Source organism: Cannabis sativa, chromosome 5 (genome assembly GCF_029168945.1).
Source record: "Cannabis sativa cultivar Pink pepper isolate KNU-18-1 chromosome 5, ASM2916894v1, whole genome shotgun sequence".
NCBI classification, from domain to species: Eukaryota; Viridiplantae; Streptophyta; class Magnoliopsida; order Rosales; family Cannabaceae; genus Cannabis; species Cannabis sativa.
This window is the reverse complement of record NC_083605.1, coordinates 18,478,186-18,494,336: the sequence shown is the minus strand read 5'-3', so window position 1 is coordinate 18,494,336 and position 16,151 is coordinate 18,478,186. Positions and strand designations below refer to the sequence as shown.

At 35.2% G+C, this 16,151-nt stretch overlaps 1 protein-coding gene across 1 annotated transcript; it reads left to right on the top strand.

Annotated features, from left to right (window-relative positions):
* The first annotated feature begins 539 nt into the window (after nt 1-539).
* On the top strand, nt 540-3,198 carry LOC115702293 (PTI1-like tyrosine-protein kinase At3g15890). The gene is made up of 4 exons (XM_030629740.2): nt 540-872; nt 966-1,116; nt 1,201-1,463; nt 2,253-3,198. The coding sequence occupies exons 1-4, from the start codon at nt 808-810 to the stop codon at nt 2,833-2,835; spliced, it is 1,062 nt and encodes a 353-aa protein (XP_030485600.1). The 5' UTR covers nt 540-807; the 3' UTR covers nt 2,836-3,198.
* The last annotated feature ends 12,953 nt before the right edge of the window (nt 3,199-16,151 follow it).

Here is a 16,151-nt window from a genome sequence, read left to right as displayed (position 1 = left end):
ACAAGTAAATTCACATATAATTCCAAAAGCTACAAGAATAACACCAAAATAACTATTTATCATAAAATTCACATAATTGACTTATCACCTAAAAGTCACATAAATACAATTTAGATACAGATATACAAATAGTATGTTACAAAGCTATACAGTACCATATAATTAGCAATTCTCTATATATTATTTATTTAATTAAATTATGTGTAACTCAATATTAAAATATATCAATAACACTACGTTATTATTTATTGTAGGTTTTGACACCTTAAGATGCACCGTAACATTAACATTAATTTCCTTAGTTTTATAGCGCCGAGTTACTCTTTCAACATTGGTATTTCACACGATTATATATATGTCATTTTCGCATTAAAATACTCATCCTAATAAAAACAACAATAATAACATAGAAATATTATATAGTAGCTGCTGTTTGTCCTAAGAATATACAATTAAAAAAATTATTGTAGAAAATTGACGTTTACGATGAAATTTAATTCATTTTGAACAATATATGAACATAATGTAACAAGTACTACATGTCTAGATTAGAATACATCAGCTTGAGGAGTGCCCATTAACTACACCCATAAGCATATGTTAATATCAAGAAACAATAATTAAGTAAATCATATAATTGAAAATTAGCTAAAACCATCATGACTTGTCTTCACCACCATAAGACTCCTTCCTCTAGAGTTGAAGTTTCCAAAAATATTCTTTTCTCTATTTGTTCTTAACCTTTTTAGTTTTCTTTAATTAGTTTGGGTATATTATTTTCTTTTGGCTTCTTCTTCCACTACAAAGATGCCATGGAATTGTTGTTGCACTATTGTTGATTCAGATGTTGAAAAAGAAGAATCAAAGACCAGGTACGGCCAGTATTTCAATTATGATCATGTCCTAGATAATTATTATCAATTAACTTGATCATCTTTCTCTCTTTTGTTATTGTCTTGTCATAGAGAAAACAGTAGTGTTAATAGGGATTACTCTTGGGAAAGATACTCTCTGAAGGAGCTTGTACATGCCACAAACAATTTCCATGAAAATCACAAGATTGGAGAAGGTGGTTTTGGAAGTGTTTTTCGCGGTCAAACTAGTAAAGGGGTCGAGGCAATTCTCATATCTAACACTCTTTTTTATTTTTGTAATTTTGAAAGAATTAAAATTTAAACATCTATCAATTATGAAATTCAGATAGCAGTGAAAAGACTAAAGATGATGACAGCAAAGGCAGAGATGGAATTCGCAGTAGAAGTAGAAATGCTTGGAAGAGTAAGGCACAAAAATTTGTTAGGACTGAGGGGATACCATGCTGGAGGAGAAGAAAGGCTTATTGTATTTGATTATATGCCTAATCATAACTTAATCACACATTTGCACGGAAGCCTTGCCTCAGATTGTCTTCTTGATTGGTCTCGTAGAATCAATATCATCATTGGTTCAGCCGAAGGTTTAGCGTAAGTAAATAATTTATCTTCTTACTTTTCTACTAATATAATATATATAATTATCAACTGGTACTTTTAATTTATATTCAAGTCAAATCATGTATATATTTATTAAACTGCCTTGAAAAACTTAGTAGCATATGAAAAGACGTATAATACCAAACCCTTTTGAATCATTCAAAGATTCTTTTTGAACGAGTTAGAGATGCTTTAATATGCTGCCAATTTAAATGCTTTAATATGCTGCCAATTTAAATGGCTATTCTGGATTTTTGTCCACCAAACTTTAATATGTATTAAATTATGTCTTTTGAACTTTTAAAGTGGTTAAAAATGATTCCTGAACTATTGAGATTGTTGATTTAAGTACTTCTATCTAATTTTATTAAAAAAAATTTAGGGGGCATAATTTAATACCTGTCAAAGTTTGAGGATATAATTTAGTAGATATCAAAGTTTTGGAAGCATGATTTAGTATATAAATAATCACTCAAATAGTAAAATTGAATGAAATTAGATAAAAATCTTTAAATTTAACAATCTCAATAGTTTAGGAAAATTTTTAATGGCAAAAAAAATTCAGGAAACATAATTTGGTACATGTTAAAGTTTAGGGGGCGAAAATTCTAATTACCCAACTTAAATTTAACACTAGACACAATTCAAATATTGGACCATTTTCTGTGTGCCTATCTAGAATTTTTACTTAATTTTAACATTTAAAATATGGAATATGTTACGCAGTCACAGTAATAGTGTTTAATAATGCATATATGAATTTTGAATTATTGATTATAGGTACTTGCACTGCGAACTCAGCCCACACATGATTCATCGAGACATAAAAGCAAGCAATGTACTTTTAGACATTAACTTTGAACCAAAAGTAGCTGATTTTGGTTTTGCAAAGCTAATCCCTGATGGTATAACTCATATGACTACTAGAGTAAAAGGAACACTTGGTTATCTAGCTCCGGAATATGCAATGTGGGGTAAAGTATCTGAGAGTTGTGATGTTTACAGCTTTGGAATACTGCTCTTGGAAATCGTAAGTGGCAAAAAGCCTTTAGAGAAACTCTCCAAAGGAGTAAAGCGTGACATTGTTCAATGGGTCACACCTCATCTCCAAATGGATGACTTTGATCACATAGCTGATCCAAGGTTGAAAGGGAAATTCGATCTCTATCAGCTTAAATCTGTGGTTTTACTAGCTATGAAATGTACAGATAACAGCCCTGATAATCGACCAACCATGTTGGAAGTGGTGGAGTGGTTAAAGCGAAGTACTAGTCTTGTTGTGTTGAAAAAAAATATAAAGGATATTGATGATCATGAGTATTATGAGGAAGAGGAAGAGACCGACAAAACTGATACGTACTGATTATGAAACTCTATGGTGCAAGATTGACTAGGAATACTTGTTCACAGAGGAAGTCGTCCTCATCATTATTTTTCTCTTATTGAACTCTATGGCTAAAACTTGAATGTAATGTTATAGCCATCGATGGTGTTAAAGCTCAAATGACCATAGTGTGGGGATCATGGGATGAAATATCATATGTGTAACTAAAAAAACAAAGGTATATATAAAGACAATTTTTTTTTTTTAAGAAAAATACTTATTTATTTTGATGATTAAAATTATATCTTGTTCGGTTGAGTGATCAATATTAATTTGTAAATCATTTTGTAAATGTATTAATTGAACATGTATCCGTATGTATCCATTAATTTTTTCAGATGATATGGTACAAACACTGCTACAAAATGACAACTTTCACCGACACAAAAATTTGTGAAATAGTTTCAAGCGGATTTTACTCCACATATCTTAGCTTATAACTCACCTTTTGGGATTAATTTTTATTTTATTTTTTATCAAAAGGTGTCTAAAATGATATAGGTTATGATTCGAGCCCTAAACTGTGGCAGATATAATATATTTATAACTTGAGGGTGATTAAAGGTCATACTTTGACTCTTGTATAAAGATAACGCTTATAAATGATTTTTGAATTTATATCACAAAATACTTATTTAAAAATAATGGATTAACTCCTATATCGATAAAAAAATATTAGTAACAAAATTAGGATCACTCATTTATATAAAAGAACAATAATATCCCCACAACTATGTAGTCACTGAATAGATAGATTTAATAGGTCAATAAAATACTAAAATAATACCTAGCATCCATCATTCCTCTTTTCAAACTAGTACATAGCTAATTTAAATCATCCAGACCATCATTTCAGCTTAAATACAAAATCAGTTACATTGAAAGTTTAATAAGTAGAATAAGACAAAACTAATAATGATTTTCATACTTAAAAAAAAATAATAATGACTTTCTTCTTCTCAACAGTACCATCCTCATCCACTAGCATCAAATTAAATTCCTGGAAGGGGAGAAAATAGGGGGTGAGCTTATGAAGCCCAGTAAGAAAACAACTAATATAAAAGGACCCTTGATTGAATAAAAATTCTTGCATGGTTAGCTTTTTTTTAAAAAATAACACATCTCATCACTTTTATCAAAATATATAAACAAAGTAGAGAGGCCACAAATAATCACAAAATAATCAAGCATCAAATGCATATTACACAGTCCACTAGACCCCTAGCTCTCAATACCAGTCATAGAAAACAACATCCTAAACCAGGTAGTCGCACCTGATAACCACCATAATACAGGGGCTCAAATTTAATTCACTCCCTGTACAGATTCTAGGTCTTTCACCTACAGGTGAGTGCACATGCCTGATCTACCTATGATGACACAGAGACTAGGTTGTGAAGCAATAATATGCACCGAACATGATCAATATGACTCTCATCAGTATAACCAAAGTAGGCAAACAATAAGAATAACAAAAGAACATATTCTTTTTTATTTTCTAAAACATTCGGCAGCATAACGGCTATATTTTGAATAAACCCAAAAATCATAACCTACATGAATATTTGTACAAAAATATATTTGGCACTTCATGCCCCAGAACAGTCTAGAAAAATGTGCAGATTAACTTTTCAATTTTTTTTAAACAATTTGCAAATCATAAAAATTGGAATATGTCTATTGTTATTCAACACATATAAAAATCAAGTCCAATAATCAAGTTGAGTCCCTACCTCTCCCAAGTAGTTAAACTTTGTCCAAAAGACGATCTTAAGCTCTCAACAACCGAGCTCCACTTGTTTAGTCCAATCTTAGATATTACTCTCACCTATACCATCAAATGGCCAAATAATTATCATCATTGCATTCTACATTCAAAATTAAGTCCAACGACATATAATATGACTATACTTAAAGTTTGGAGTTCCAAAACCTCACCCAAGCGGTGCAGATTAACTATCGGTGGCAATAAAAATTTGTGTACTGGAAACGTCACCAAAAATAGGGGTAGTATATATCAAAATGACCACCTTGACGAGTAGATCACACCCAGGCCAATCGTTTGTCAAAATAGTACACGATATCTTCAGAAAGTCGTCAAAAGGGGAAGAGCTACAAAAACGTCACTAGAAAAAGTAGGAAAAATGGTTTAGTGTAGGTTATTCTCCTCGACGAGCTGAGTCTAGTGGTTAAGACGACTCGTTAATTGAACACCGGAGGTGGCTGGAAAATCTGTTCAAAGTTTGAACCTCCAAACTTTGACTTGCGATTCCGGGCTTACGGCAGCAAAAGGAGCGGCACTGCTTGAGGGTTGAAGTCGCCGTCACTTGGGGGTTCGAATGGTCCAGCGTGTGGGGCTGGGCGGTGGCTGAAGATGGATCGCTGGAGTCACGCCAGTGATGAGATTTTGTGGGTTTTATGTTGTGGTTTAAAGAGAGAGAGAGAGAGAGAGAGAGAGAGAGAGAGAGAGAGAGAGAGAGAGAGAGAGAGAGAGAGAGAGAGAGAGAGAGAGAGAGAGAGAGAGAGAGAGAGAGAGAGAGAGAGAGAGAGAGAGAGAGAGAGAGAGAGAGAGAGAGAGAGAGAGAGAGAGAGAGAGAGAGAGAGAGAGAGAGAGAGAGAGAGAGAGAAGAAATGGGGGTGATTTGATTTTTTATATACATATATTTTATTATTATTATTATTTATTGATTAAATATTTCTTTTTTCTTCTTTTGACTCGGTCAAACTGAGTCTTTATATTCTCCCCTCCTTAAGAAAATTATGTTCTAGAATTTTAAAGTACAACCTCAAGTTGAAAATTAAACAAGTGAGAATACTTCATATACATCTTAGACTCTAACTCCCAAGTAGCCTCGTCTTCTCCATGGTTTTTCTATAAGACCTTGACTACTAGAATCTCTCTGTTCCTTAACACTTTTAGCTCTCTCGCCAAGATTTTGATAGGTTTTTCTTCATAAGTCACATCTTCCTGAAGAGGAATAGCCTCACACTCAATGACATATGATGGATCTGGAGTATACTTTCTCAACATAGACACATGGAACACATTATGAACATGTCTCAACTGACCTGGTAAGTTTAATCGATTAGCGACCTCCCCAATCCTCTCAATAACCTTGAAAGGTCCAATATACCTCGGGGCTAGCTTACCCTTTACCCTAAATCTCATTACGCCACACATAGGAGTAACTTTCAAGAAGACATAATCACCAACATCAAACACAACTTCCCGTCGATTGAGATCGACATAACTTTTTTGACGACTCTGAACAACCTTAAGTCTTTCTTGGATTCCCTTAATTTTTTCAGTGGTACTAGTGATAATCTGGGGTCCAATAGTGACATGCTCATCTGGTTCTTCCCAACACAATAGCAATCTTCATGGTCTCCCATATAAGGCCTCTTAAGGAGCCATGCCTATATTAACTTAGTAGCTATTATTGTATGTGAATTCCACTAGTGACAAGTGTTCTCCCCAGCTACCTCCGAAATTCAAAACACAAGAGCGAAGCATGTCTTCTAAAGTCTGTATGGTCCTCTCAGATTGTCCATCTGTCTGTGGATGATGGGTAGTACTCTAGTGAAGTTCAGTTTCTAAGACTTGTTACAAGGCCTTCCAAAACCTTGATGTAATTCGAGGATCTCTATCAAGAACAATGCTTGAAGGCACTCCATGTAGTCAAACTATATTGTCTACATAAAGTCGAGCTAGCCTGGTAAGCTTGTAATCCTTTCTGACTGGAAGAAAATGAGCAAACTTAGTCAAACGATCAACAATCACCCAAACAGCATCATGCTTCAAAGGTGTCAATGGCAATCCAGTAACAAACTCCATTGTAATTTTGTTCCACTTCCATTCTGGTATAGGCAAAGGTTGAAGTAATCCTGAAGGTCTTTGATGCTCAGCCTTTACTTGCTGTGTAAAGCCCGCTTAGTTAATTTGGAAATTATCAGTTAATTATGATTAATTATGAAAATTATTTATAGCTATTTAAGTAATTTATTATACTGTTATTTATGGAATTCAGAAATGCATGGTTATGTTATTCAGTAGTTTTCATATTTTGCATTTCCGGTGCCCGGTATTTTGGAACTCGGCGTTTGGCTTAGTAGAAATCACAATTTAGTATGTTAGTAGTTTGGGACTGGTTTTAGACATTGGGAATGTCGGGAGTGGCCGGGAATTTAGAATTTCCCAAAAATACCCCTTTAGTATGATTTATGTGATTTTAATGTGGAGGGGCAAAATGGTCTTTTTGCCCCAATGACTTTTTGTCTTTTAGTGATTTGATTATTTGAAAATTAAATGTTTATTTCATTGTATATGTGGCTGAAATGGATTTGATTTATATTACTTAGCTTTTATTCATTTTATCAAAAAAATCAAAGTTAGAAAAGTTAGAAAAATTTTCACTCAAAGCTCTCTCTCTCTCTCTCTCTCTCTCTCTCTCTCTCTCTCGGCTTGGTGTGAGCTGCTAGGGCTGGGGGATTTTCTCAGCAATTCAAACATTTTTCAACCATTTTAAGTGTAATTCAATTGTTGGTAAGGTTCTTGAACTTGTCCTTCTTTGTCTTCTTGGAATTTTTGATAAAAAAATGGGTAAATGCATGTTGATTTGGATGTTGTTGCTGCTGTATTCTGTGGTTATTTTCTGAGGTTAAAAAGCATGATTTTTAGATGTTAATTAAGCTACTTGTGGAGTATGATTCCTAGGTTGAGCATGCTAGAGTTTTCTTATGCAAAAGTTTGGTTTTCAACATGAAAATTGTGTAATCTGTTGCTGTATGGTTGTTAATGTTTTTATTTGTTTTCAGAAGCTTAGTTAAGCTTGATTAAGTAGAATTAAGCTAGTTGGAATGCTTGTTAGGTGGTTTTGCTCAAGTTTGAGTTTAGAACTCAAAGCTTGAGCTCCAATGGCATTTTTCGTGTTTGTGGTTTCTGGGTAGGTTTGATGCTTTGGAAATGTTATGTGGGGTATATGGAATAGGTCTGGAAGGTTTGAATCAATTTGGGGTTGATTTGAGCAAGATATGAAAATTTGATTGTTGTCGCTCGCGAGGAACCGAATCTGGTTGTGCATCCGAATTCGGATGAGGGTCCCGAATTTCCGTAACCGGAATTCCAGTTGGGCAACCGGTCTACCGGCTGGGGAATTTTCAGAACCCGTGTTTTTCCTCGTTTTTATGTTTTAAGGGGTATTGCCATGCTTTTTATCGATAGGGAAACTTTTAGTTCCTAGTTTTAGTCCCCGGGAAGTGATTTAGCGTGTCACTTATAGTGTTGTGATTTTTATGGTTTAGGAGCCTGTAATCCGCCGTCGGCTAAGGTTCCGATCGGGTTGACGGCACACCCGAATTCGGAATCCAGGTAAGATTAGTATAACAGTATGCATATGTAGATTACATGTTTAGCGTGCATGTAGGAAGCCTATTAGATTACATTAGTTATGTATGTTGGCTTCGAACCATCCAACCCTGTCACGTCGGTACAGGCTGGAGTATGACCAGCAGCCGGAGTATGACCGGTTCGACCGATCAGGCTGACACTTGGTTGGTGGTTCCGTACTATTGACGTATCCCATCGGTACAGGCTGGAGTATGACCGGTTCGACCGATCAGGAGGATATAGTAACACGTCAATACAGGCTGGAGTATGACCAGCAGCCGGAGTATGACCGGTTCGACCGATCAGGCTGTTACGTGTCAATAGTACCGTCCCTATGAACGTTCAAAACTCAGTACCATGTTGGACATGGCAGTAGTGGCTCAGTATCGTGTTGGACACGGCAGTAGCGGGACTCAGTATCGTGTTGGACACGGCAGTTAGAATTATGTATGAGTATTATTATGCTTTTCTTACTGAGTCTGTCGACTCACAGTTCTACGTTTATGTGTAGGTAAAGGCAAGGCTAAAGCTGATGGACCGTGAGCGAGCTTGTGAAGATTGTACATGTCGGGGCGGTTAGGCCTGGAGCGTACGATCATCTGGACATCGAGGCTGATTTTTGTAACTGGTCGTTAGACGACCTTTATTTTATGTATCAGTTAATGAGTTAAATCTTTTTGTAAATGATTTTATAATCGGGATCCCGAGTCTTTTGTAATATTGTTTTATAAGTTTAATTAAAAAGCAAAATTTTAATTAATCACGTTTTTCCATAAACCTCGTTGATTAGCAACGAGCTGCACAGTATGTTTAAAAATCACGTAATACGCCTATGTTAGTTAGGGTGTTACATGCTGACAAAAGCTAGCCACATCTCTTTTCATACCTTCCCACCAATATTGTCTCTTCAAATCTTGGTACATCTTTGTACTTCCATGATGTACAACAAACATGGATCTATGGGCCTCAATTAAAATGGACTCCTTAAGATCAGGGATATTTGTAACAACTAGCCTTCCCATATGGTATAGGTACCCTTCATCATTAACTGTCCACCCATCTAGTTGCTTACCATCTTGGATTCACTTTTAAATAAGTCTTAGCTTTTCATCTTGCCACTGACGTTGCTTAACTTGTTGAAGTAGCATTGGTGTAGCCACTATGTTAGAGATACAAGCTACCTCTTCCCCTTCATAGTATTGCAAGTTATAATCACCCATTGTGATTATCCTTTTCCAGTCCTCAAGACCCAAACATGCCAAAGTACCATGAGGCTTTCTACTTAGTGCATCAACTACTACATTAGCTTTCCTAGGGTGCTACTGCAAAGTGAAATCATAGTCCTCCATATACTTAACCCATCTTCTTTATCTCACGTTCAAGTACCTTTGAGTAAAAAGATACTTCAAGCTCTTATGATCTGAGTATAACTCAAACTTTACGCCATATAAATAACATCTCCAAATTTTCAAGACAAAGATTACCGTGGCAAGTTCTAGGTCATGCGTAGGGTAATTCTGTTGGGTTTTGTGCCCTAAATAAAACCCATTTCAATAGAATCAGATTTACTAATTAATAAAGATCAGAATTCATTTTATGTTGCATGGTTCACATGATTTATTTCATGATTATATTTAATGTATAAATTCTATTAAGTCCAGAACATATGTATTTGTTCATGATTATAGTGTTGTCAACTGTTGGAAATTATTTTACCAGGATCTTAGATCTACTCACAAGTATATTGATTAACACCCTAAATATGAATTTCTAAAACGATTATAAATTAAACACATATAAAGTATGAGAAACCTTACATTGGGTGCAGCGGAATAAAATGTCTCCTTCCGTTCAGATCTCTAACCCTTGTATCCTTTCTGTCACAGAGTATTATCAAGATCTGAACCTGGATCTCTTTCTCTCCTTTCTTTATTGTTGAATCTCCTTCTTGTTGAATGTCTTTCTTCCTGATCTTCCTCACTATGATTGAGGTATCACTTGCTGTGTGTGGGCACTACTCTATCACTAAGAGGTTCAAAATTATTCAAGGAAGAAGAAGAGGGTATAGGTGGCGGCTAGGTTAGAGAGAGAAGGCTCAGGTTTTTCTCTGAAGGAAACAAGATATGAAAGTGTATTTTTAAGTGTAAATTTTCTGAAGCCTTCACTATCTATTTATAGCATTCCACATAGGGTTAGGTTTGAATTATTTGGTATTAAAATAATGAAAATATCAGATGATAAAGCCTATAAAAGTGGCCGGCCATGGCTATATGGATTTGGGCCTCACTTTTTGTAATTTTGCAGTTTTATCATTTCTGCATCTCATTTTCCCAAAAACGCCAATTTTCAAATTCAACCATTTAAATGCCAATTCTAACTATTTAATAACTATAAATAATTATTAAATAATATAGTCATTTATCATATTTATTAATTGAACCATACAAAGTATCTTAATTAACAAATATGCCCTAAAAACTCTTTCTTTACAATTTAGCCCTTACTTAGTGAAAAATTCACAAATAGACAGTCTAATTTGAGAATTATAATTGATTAATCAAAAACCAATTAAATGAGTCTTACAAGTAATATTGTCTCAACTAGTGGGGGGACCATGGGTCTATATAACCGAGCTTCCAATAAGCAGATCAAGAATTTATAACCTAAATTCACTGACTTATTAATTCTTCGTTGAATCCACGCATCGAACTTAGAATTGCACTCTCAGTATATAGAACGCTCTATATGTTCCACCATATAGACATGCCATTAGTTATCCATTGTTATAATCCTAATTTGATCAATGATCCTCTATATGAATGATCTACACTGTAAAGGGATTAGATTACCGTAAAACCCTACAATGTATTTTATCCTTAAAACACTTAACTCCGTATAAATGATATTTCAGCTATGTGAAATGAGTACTCCACCACTTATTTTCGTTTGGTCAAGCTCGAAGGAAATCATCCTTTACTTTCTATTCGCTAGATAGAAGCTATAGATTCCATATTTATGTTAGCGCTCCCACTCAATTGCACTACCGTGTTCCCAAAATGTACGTATCACCCTGACCCAAAAGTAGGCTTAACTAACAAAACAAAGAACACGAATAACACTCATGAGATTGAGCCTAATCATATCAGGATTAAGATCATTTGATCTAGGATCAACTAGGCGATATTGACTTGAATAGATATTACGGTAAGTTTGATAAATCTATGTCAAAGTTCAATATCGGTCCCTTCCGATGCATACTCCATGCACCCAACCTGAGCTTTACTTTAACCAATGCTCTGGAAAGAACATAGCATTATACCAAATGCAAGTAAACTCTGTTGTAGATTATCATATCAGTAAAACCCTGTGTCTGATAAATCTAGGAATCTTTATTCACATAGTCGTGTTTACTTTTCAATGTGTTGACAATACAATAAACAAGATCAAGTATGTGAAAAGGGTTTGAAATGAATTTATAAATCAAATAGACAAGCAATTGATAACATGAACCAAAACATGCACAAATGAATGAAAAATATTTCTGTTTCTTTATTGATGTTGAATAAAATGGATTACATTGAAATGGAGTTTTATTTAGGGCATAAAACCCAACAAACTCCCACTTGCACTAATATAAAACTAATCTGTACATATCAATTAATCCTAAATTCTGACGGTGCTTTTCAAATGCAGTTACGACCAAGACTTTGGTGAATGGATCAGCTAAGTTGTCTTCTGTGTCCACTTTCTCAACCAGTACATCCTCTCTTGCCACATATTCTCTGATGATGTGATACTTCCTTTCTATGTGTTTGCTTCTCTTGTGACTGTTGGGTTTTATGCCCTAAATAAAACTCATTACAATCTGATTAGTTATCAATTTGGAAGTGAAGTATGTTTACATATATGTTACATGTTTATGGTTTAATACATATACTTGATATGTGCACAAAATCAGTTAAATCCAGAACATATAGTTATTCACAATTACAGTATCGTCAATACAGTGGAATGTGATTGTGATTATATGATTCAAAAGATTTGGTCCCTGTTCATCAGTGTTTTGGATTTACACTGATGTGATAATCAGCGATGAAGTATACTTACACTTGGAGTAAGTGTTATGTTCTTTCCAGAACATTGGCAAAGTATACTGGTTTCGGATGCATGGAGTATGCATTGGACTGGACCGATATTGAACTTGGTTAAAGATATTGTAAACTTACCGTTGTATCTTTCCAAGTCAATATCAGAAGTTGATCTTATATTAAGAGAATCTAAATCCTGATATGCTTAGGCTCAATCTCAGGAGTGCTATTCTTGTTCTTTTATTTATTAGTTAAAGCCTGCTTTGAGTCAGGATAATACATATATTTTGGGAACATGATAGCAGAACTGAATAGGGAGTGCTAAACATAAATATGGAAATCTATAGCTTCTACTGGTGTATAGAAGTAAAGTGATGATTCCTTTTGAGCTTAGTTAAATAGAAGTAAATGGAGGAGCTCTTGTTTCAGTGACTATATATTAGATCACTAAAACATCATTTACAGGTAACTAAGTGTTCAAATGGGCAAAATACATTGAGGGGTGTAAACGGTAAATTGGTCCCGTCTCGATGTAAATCATCTATATAGAGGATCTCTAAATCACATTAAGATTATAACAATGGTTAAATGAGATAGCATATTGATATCGTGAAACATATGATATGCTCTATATAAGTCTGAGAGTGCAATTCCAAGTTCTAAGAGTGGATTCAACGAGGAATTAATAAGTTAGGGATTTACTTGGTAAATCGGTTCAACTTATTGGAAGCTCAGAATATAGATCCATGGTCCCCATTCTAGTTGAGATTATACTGTTTGTAGGACTCTATAATTGATTTATGATTAATCAATTATAATTCTAAAAGTTAGACTATGTCTAATTTGTGAATTCTCACAGTTTAGGGATGAAATCGTAAATAAGAGGGTTTTTAGGTTTAATTATTAATTATGAGACTTTGCATGTCTGAATTAATAATTAATTTTAAATGGCAATATTATTTAATAATCTATTTTAGTTATTAAATAATTGGTTTTGGCATTTAAATGATTAGAATTGGAAAAATGGCATTTTTGGAGAAATAGAAATAAAATTGAGGAAACTGCAAAATCAATGTGAGGCCCATTCACACCATGGACGGCCACATCATTGCCTTTTCCCAATTATTATTTTTCAATTTAATTTGTCATTTAATTGCTAATCAAAGCCTAGCCTAAATAGGAAAGTGGTGAATCACACTAAATAAGGCAGTTATTCTATTACACAGTAAAAGAGGAAACTGTTTATTTGGAAAGTTGTGGTCTTCTCTTTTCCTATTTATAGCATCCCCTCTCCTCTCTTTGTATGCATGTGTTTGCTTGAGAAAACTTTGCTTTGCAAAGTGTATCACATGAAATTAAGAGAGAAAAACAAAGAGAGATTTCGAAATTCCCTAGTGAGAGAGAAGTGCCCACTCACATCATTCAGTATCTCATCATAGTTTGGAAGACTGTGAAGGATCACATCCAACTGAAGAACTTTCGGGCTCAGATCTTGATTATACTCTGCTACAGACAGGAATCAAGGGTTAGAGATCTGAGTGGAAGGAGACATAAATTCCGCTGCAATCACTGTAAGTTATTCTTAACTTTTATGTGTTTAGTTCATCGTTTTAGAAGTTCAATATTAGGTTGTTAAATCAACATACTTGCAAATAGATCTAAGATCCTGGATAAATATAATACCAACAGTGACTTCGAGGTTCCTTACTATTGGTTATTGCTCCATTATTATCACAAAGTAGGACCATAGGCTTTTCCATTCCAGGCACGACACCGATACTGGTGAAGAACTTTCTTAGCCAGACAAGCTCTTTAACAGCTTTTGCTGCAGTTATGTATTCTACTTCCATCGTTGAGTCTGATATCGCAGTTTGTTTAGCACTTCTCCAAACCACCGCTCCACCCCCAAGAGTAAACACCATCCCAGATGTAGATTTCCTGTCTTCAAGACATGCCTGGAAATCTGAATCAGTATAGCCTATGGGATTTAAAGCACCACCCTTATAGACTAATACAAGATTTCTTGTACTCTTTAAGTATTTCAGAATATACTTAACTGCATTCCAATGTTCCTGTCCTGGATTAGACTGATACCTGCTCACGATTCCAACTGCATAGCAGATGTCAGGTCTAGTGCATAACATTGCATACATTAGACTTCCAACTGCAGAAGCATAAGAAATTTTCGCCATGTCCTCTATCTCTTGAGGATCAGTAGGAGACTATTCCTTAGATAGACGGATACCATATCTAGAAGGCATATTCGCCCCATTGCTGTTGTTCATGGAGAATCTCTCTAAAACTTTGTCAATATAGGTTGTTTGAGAGAGAGCAAGAGATCTGTTCTTGTGGTTTCTGATAATCTGAATACTAAGAACATAGGCTGCCTCACCCAAATCTTTCATATCGAATTGAGTGTTAAGCCATTCCTTGATGTTAGTTATTTTCTTGATATTGTTTCCAATAATCAAAATGTCGTCAACATAAAGGACCAGGAATACTACTACTTGGTCTTCCTTGAGTTGGTAAACACAAGGTTCATCTTGATTCTAAAGAAAGCCGTAGGTCTTGATGATTTCATCAAACCTTTTGTTCCATGAGCGAGAAGCTTGCTTAAGTCCATAGATAGACTTATTTAATTTGAAAACTTTCTTTTCCTGCCCTTGAAGAACATAGCCTTCTGGTTGCTCCATATAGATGGTTTCTTTAAGTACTCCATTAAGGAAGGCAGTCTTGACATCCATTTGCCAGATTTCATAATCGAAAGCAGCAGCTATGGATAGAAGAATTCGGACGGATTTGAGCATGGCAACAGGACTGAAAGTTTCCTCATAGTCCACACCTTCTCTTTGGGTACAGCCCTTGGCTACAAGTCTAGCTTTAAAAGTTTCGACTTCACCTCCAACGCCTCTTTTCTTCTTGTAAACTCACTTACATCCGATTGGATGATAGTCATCAGGTGCGTCTACATATTCCAAGACTTTGTTCTTTTTCATGGAATCCACTTCTGAATCCATGCCGGCTAACCATCGTTTCCGTTGCGGACTAGCCATTGCCTGTTTATAGGTTAATGGGTCGTCATCAATACCGTCACCAACGACCATATTGATTTCACCATCCAAGCCATAACGAGCTTGTTTTGTTGAAACCCTCCCACTACGACGAGGAGCGGTGATCTTCTGAACAGGAACTTTAGCAGTAGTTTTCTCAGTTGGTTCGACTGAGGGAGTGGGATTGTCCTCTTCTCGAGTGGAAGAGACGAAACATTGGAAGGACTTATATCTGAAAGCATTTCCTCCAACACTACTTTACTTTGTGGTTTGAAATTCTTAACATAGTTATCTTCAAGGAAAGTGGCGTTTGTGGAAACAAAAACTTTATCATCCTTGCGACTATAAAATAGTCCACCCCTAGTCTCTTTGGAATTTCCGACAAACATGCAAACTTCAGTTCGTGATTCAAGTTTGCCTTCTTTCTTTCTCAAGACATGAGCAGGGCACCCCCAGATTCTGTAATGGCGTAAACTAGGTGTACGACCATTCCATAGTTCTAAAGGTGTCTTAGGGATTGATTTAGATGGAACAACATTTAAAATGTCGGTTGCCATCTGAATTGCATATCCCCAGAAGGACGTAGGTAGAGTTGAGTAACTAAGCATGGACCTAACCATTTCCAAAAGCGTGCGATTCCGTCTTTTGGCAACTCCATTTTGCTGTTGAGTGCTAGGGGCGGTTAATTGGGATTCAATTCCAAGTTCAATTAAATGATCTTTGAACTGTTGGGTTTTATGCCCTAAATAAAACTCATTTCAATATAATCAG

Bases quoted from the DNA above. Each gene is read 5' to 3' on its own strand.
- LOC115702293 (XM_030629740.2), top strand. From the start codon at position 808: ATGCCATGGAATTGTTGTTGCACTATTGTTGATTCAGATGTTGAAAAA. The intron at 873-965 runs GTACGGCCAGTA...GTCTTGTCATAG, and splicing joins AAAGAAGAATCAAAGACCAG to AGAAAACAGTAGTGTTAATA. The intron at 1,117-1,200 runs GCAATTCTCATA...TATGAAATTCAG, and splicing joins AAACTAGTAAAGGGGTCGAG to ATAGCAGTGAAAAGACTAAA.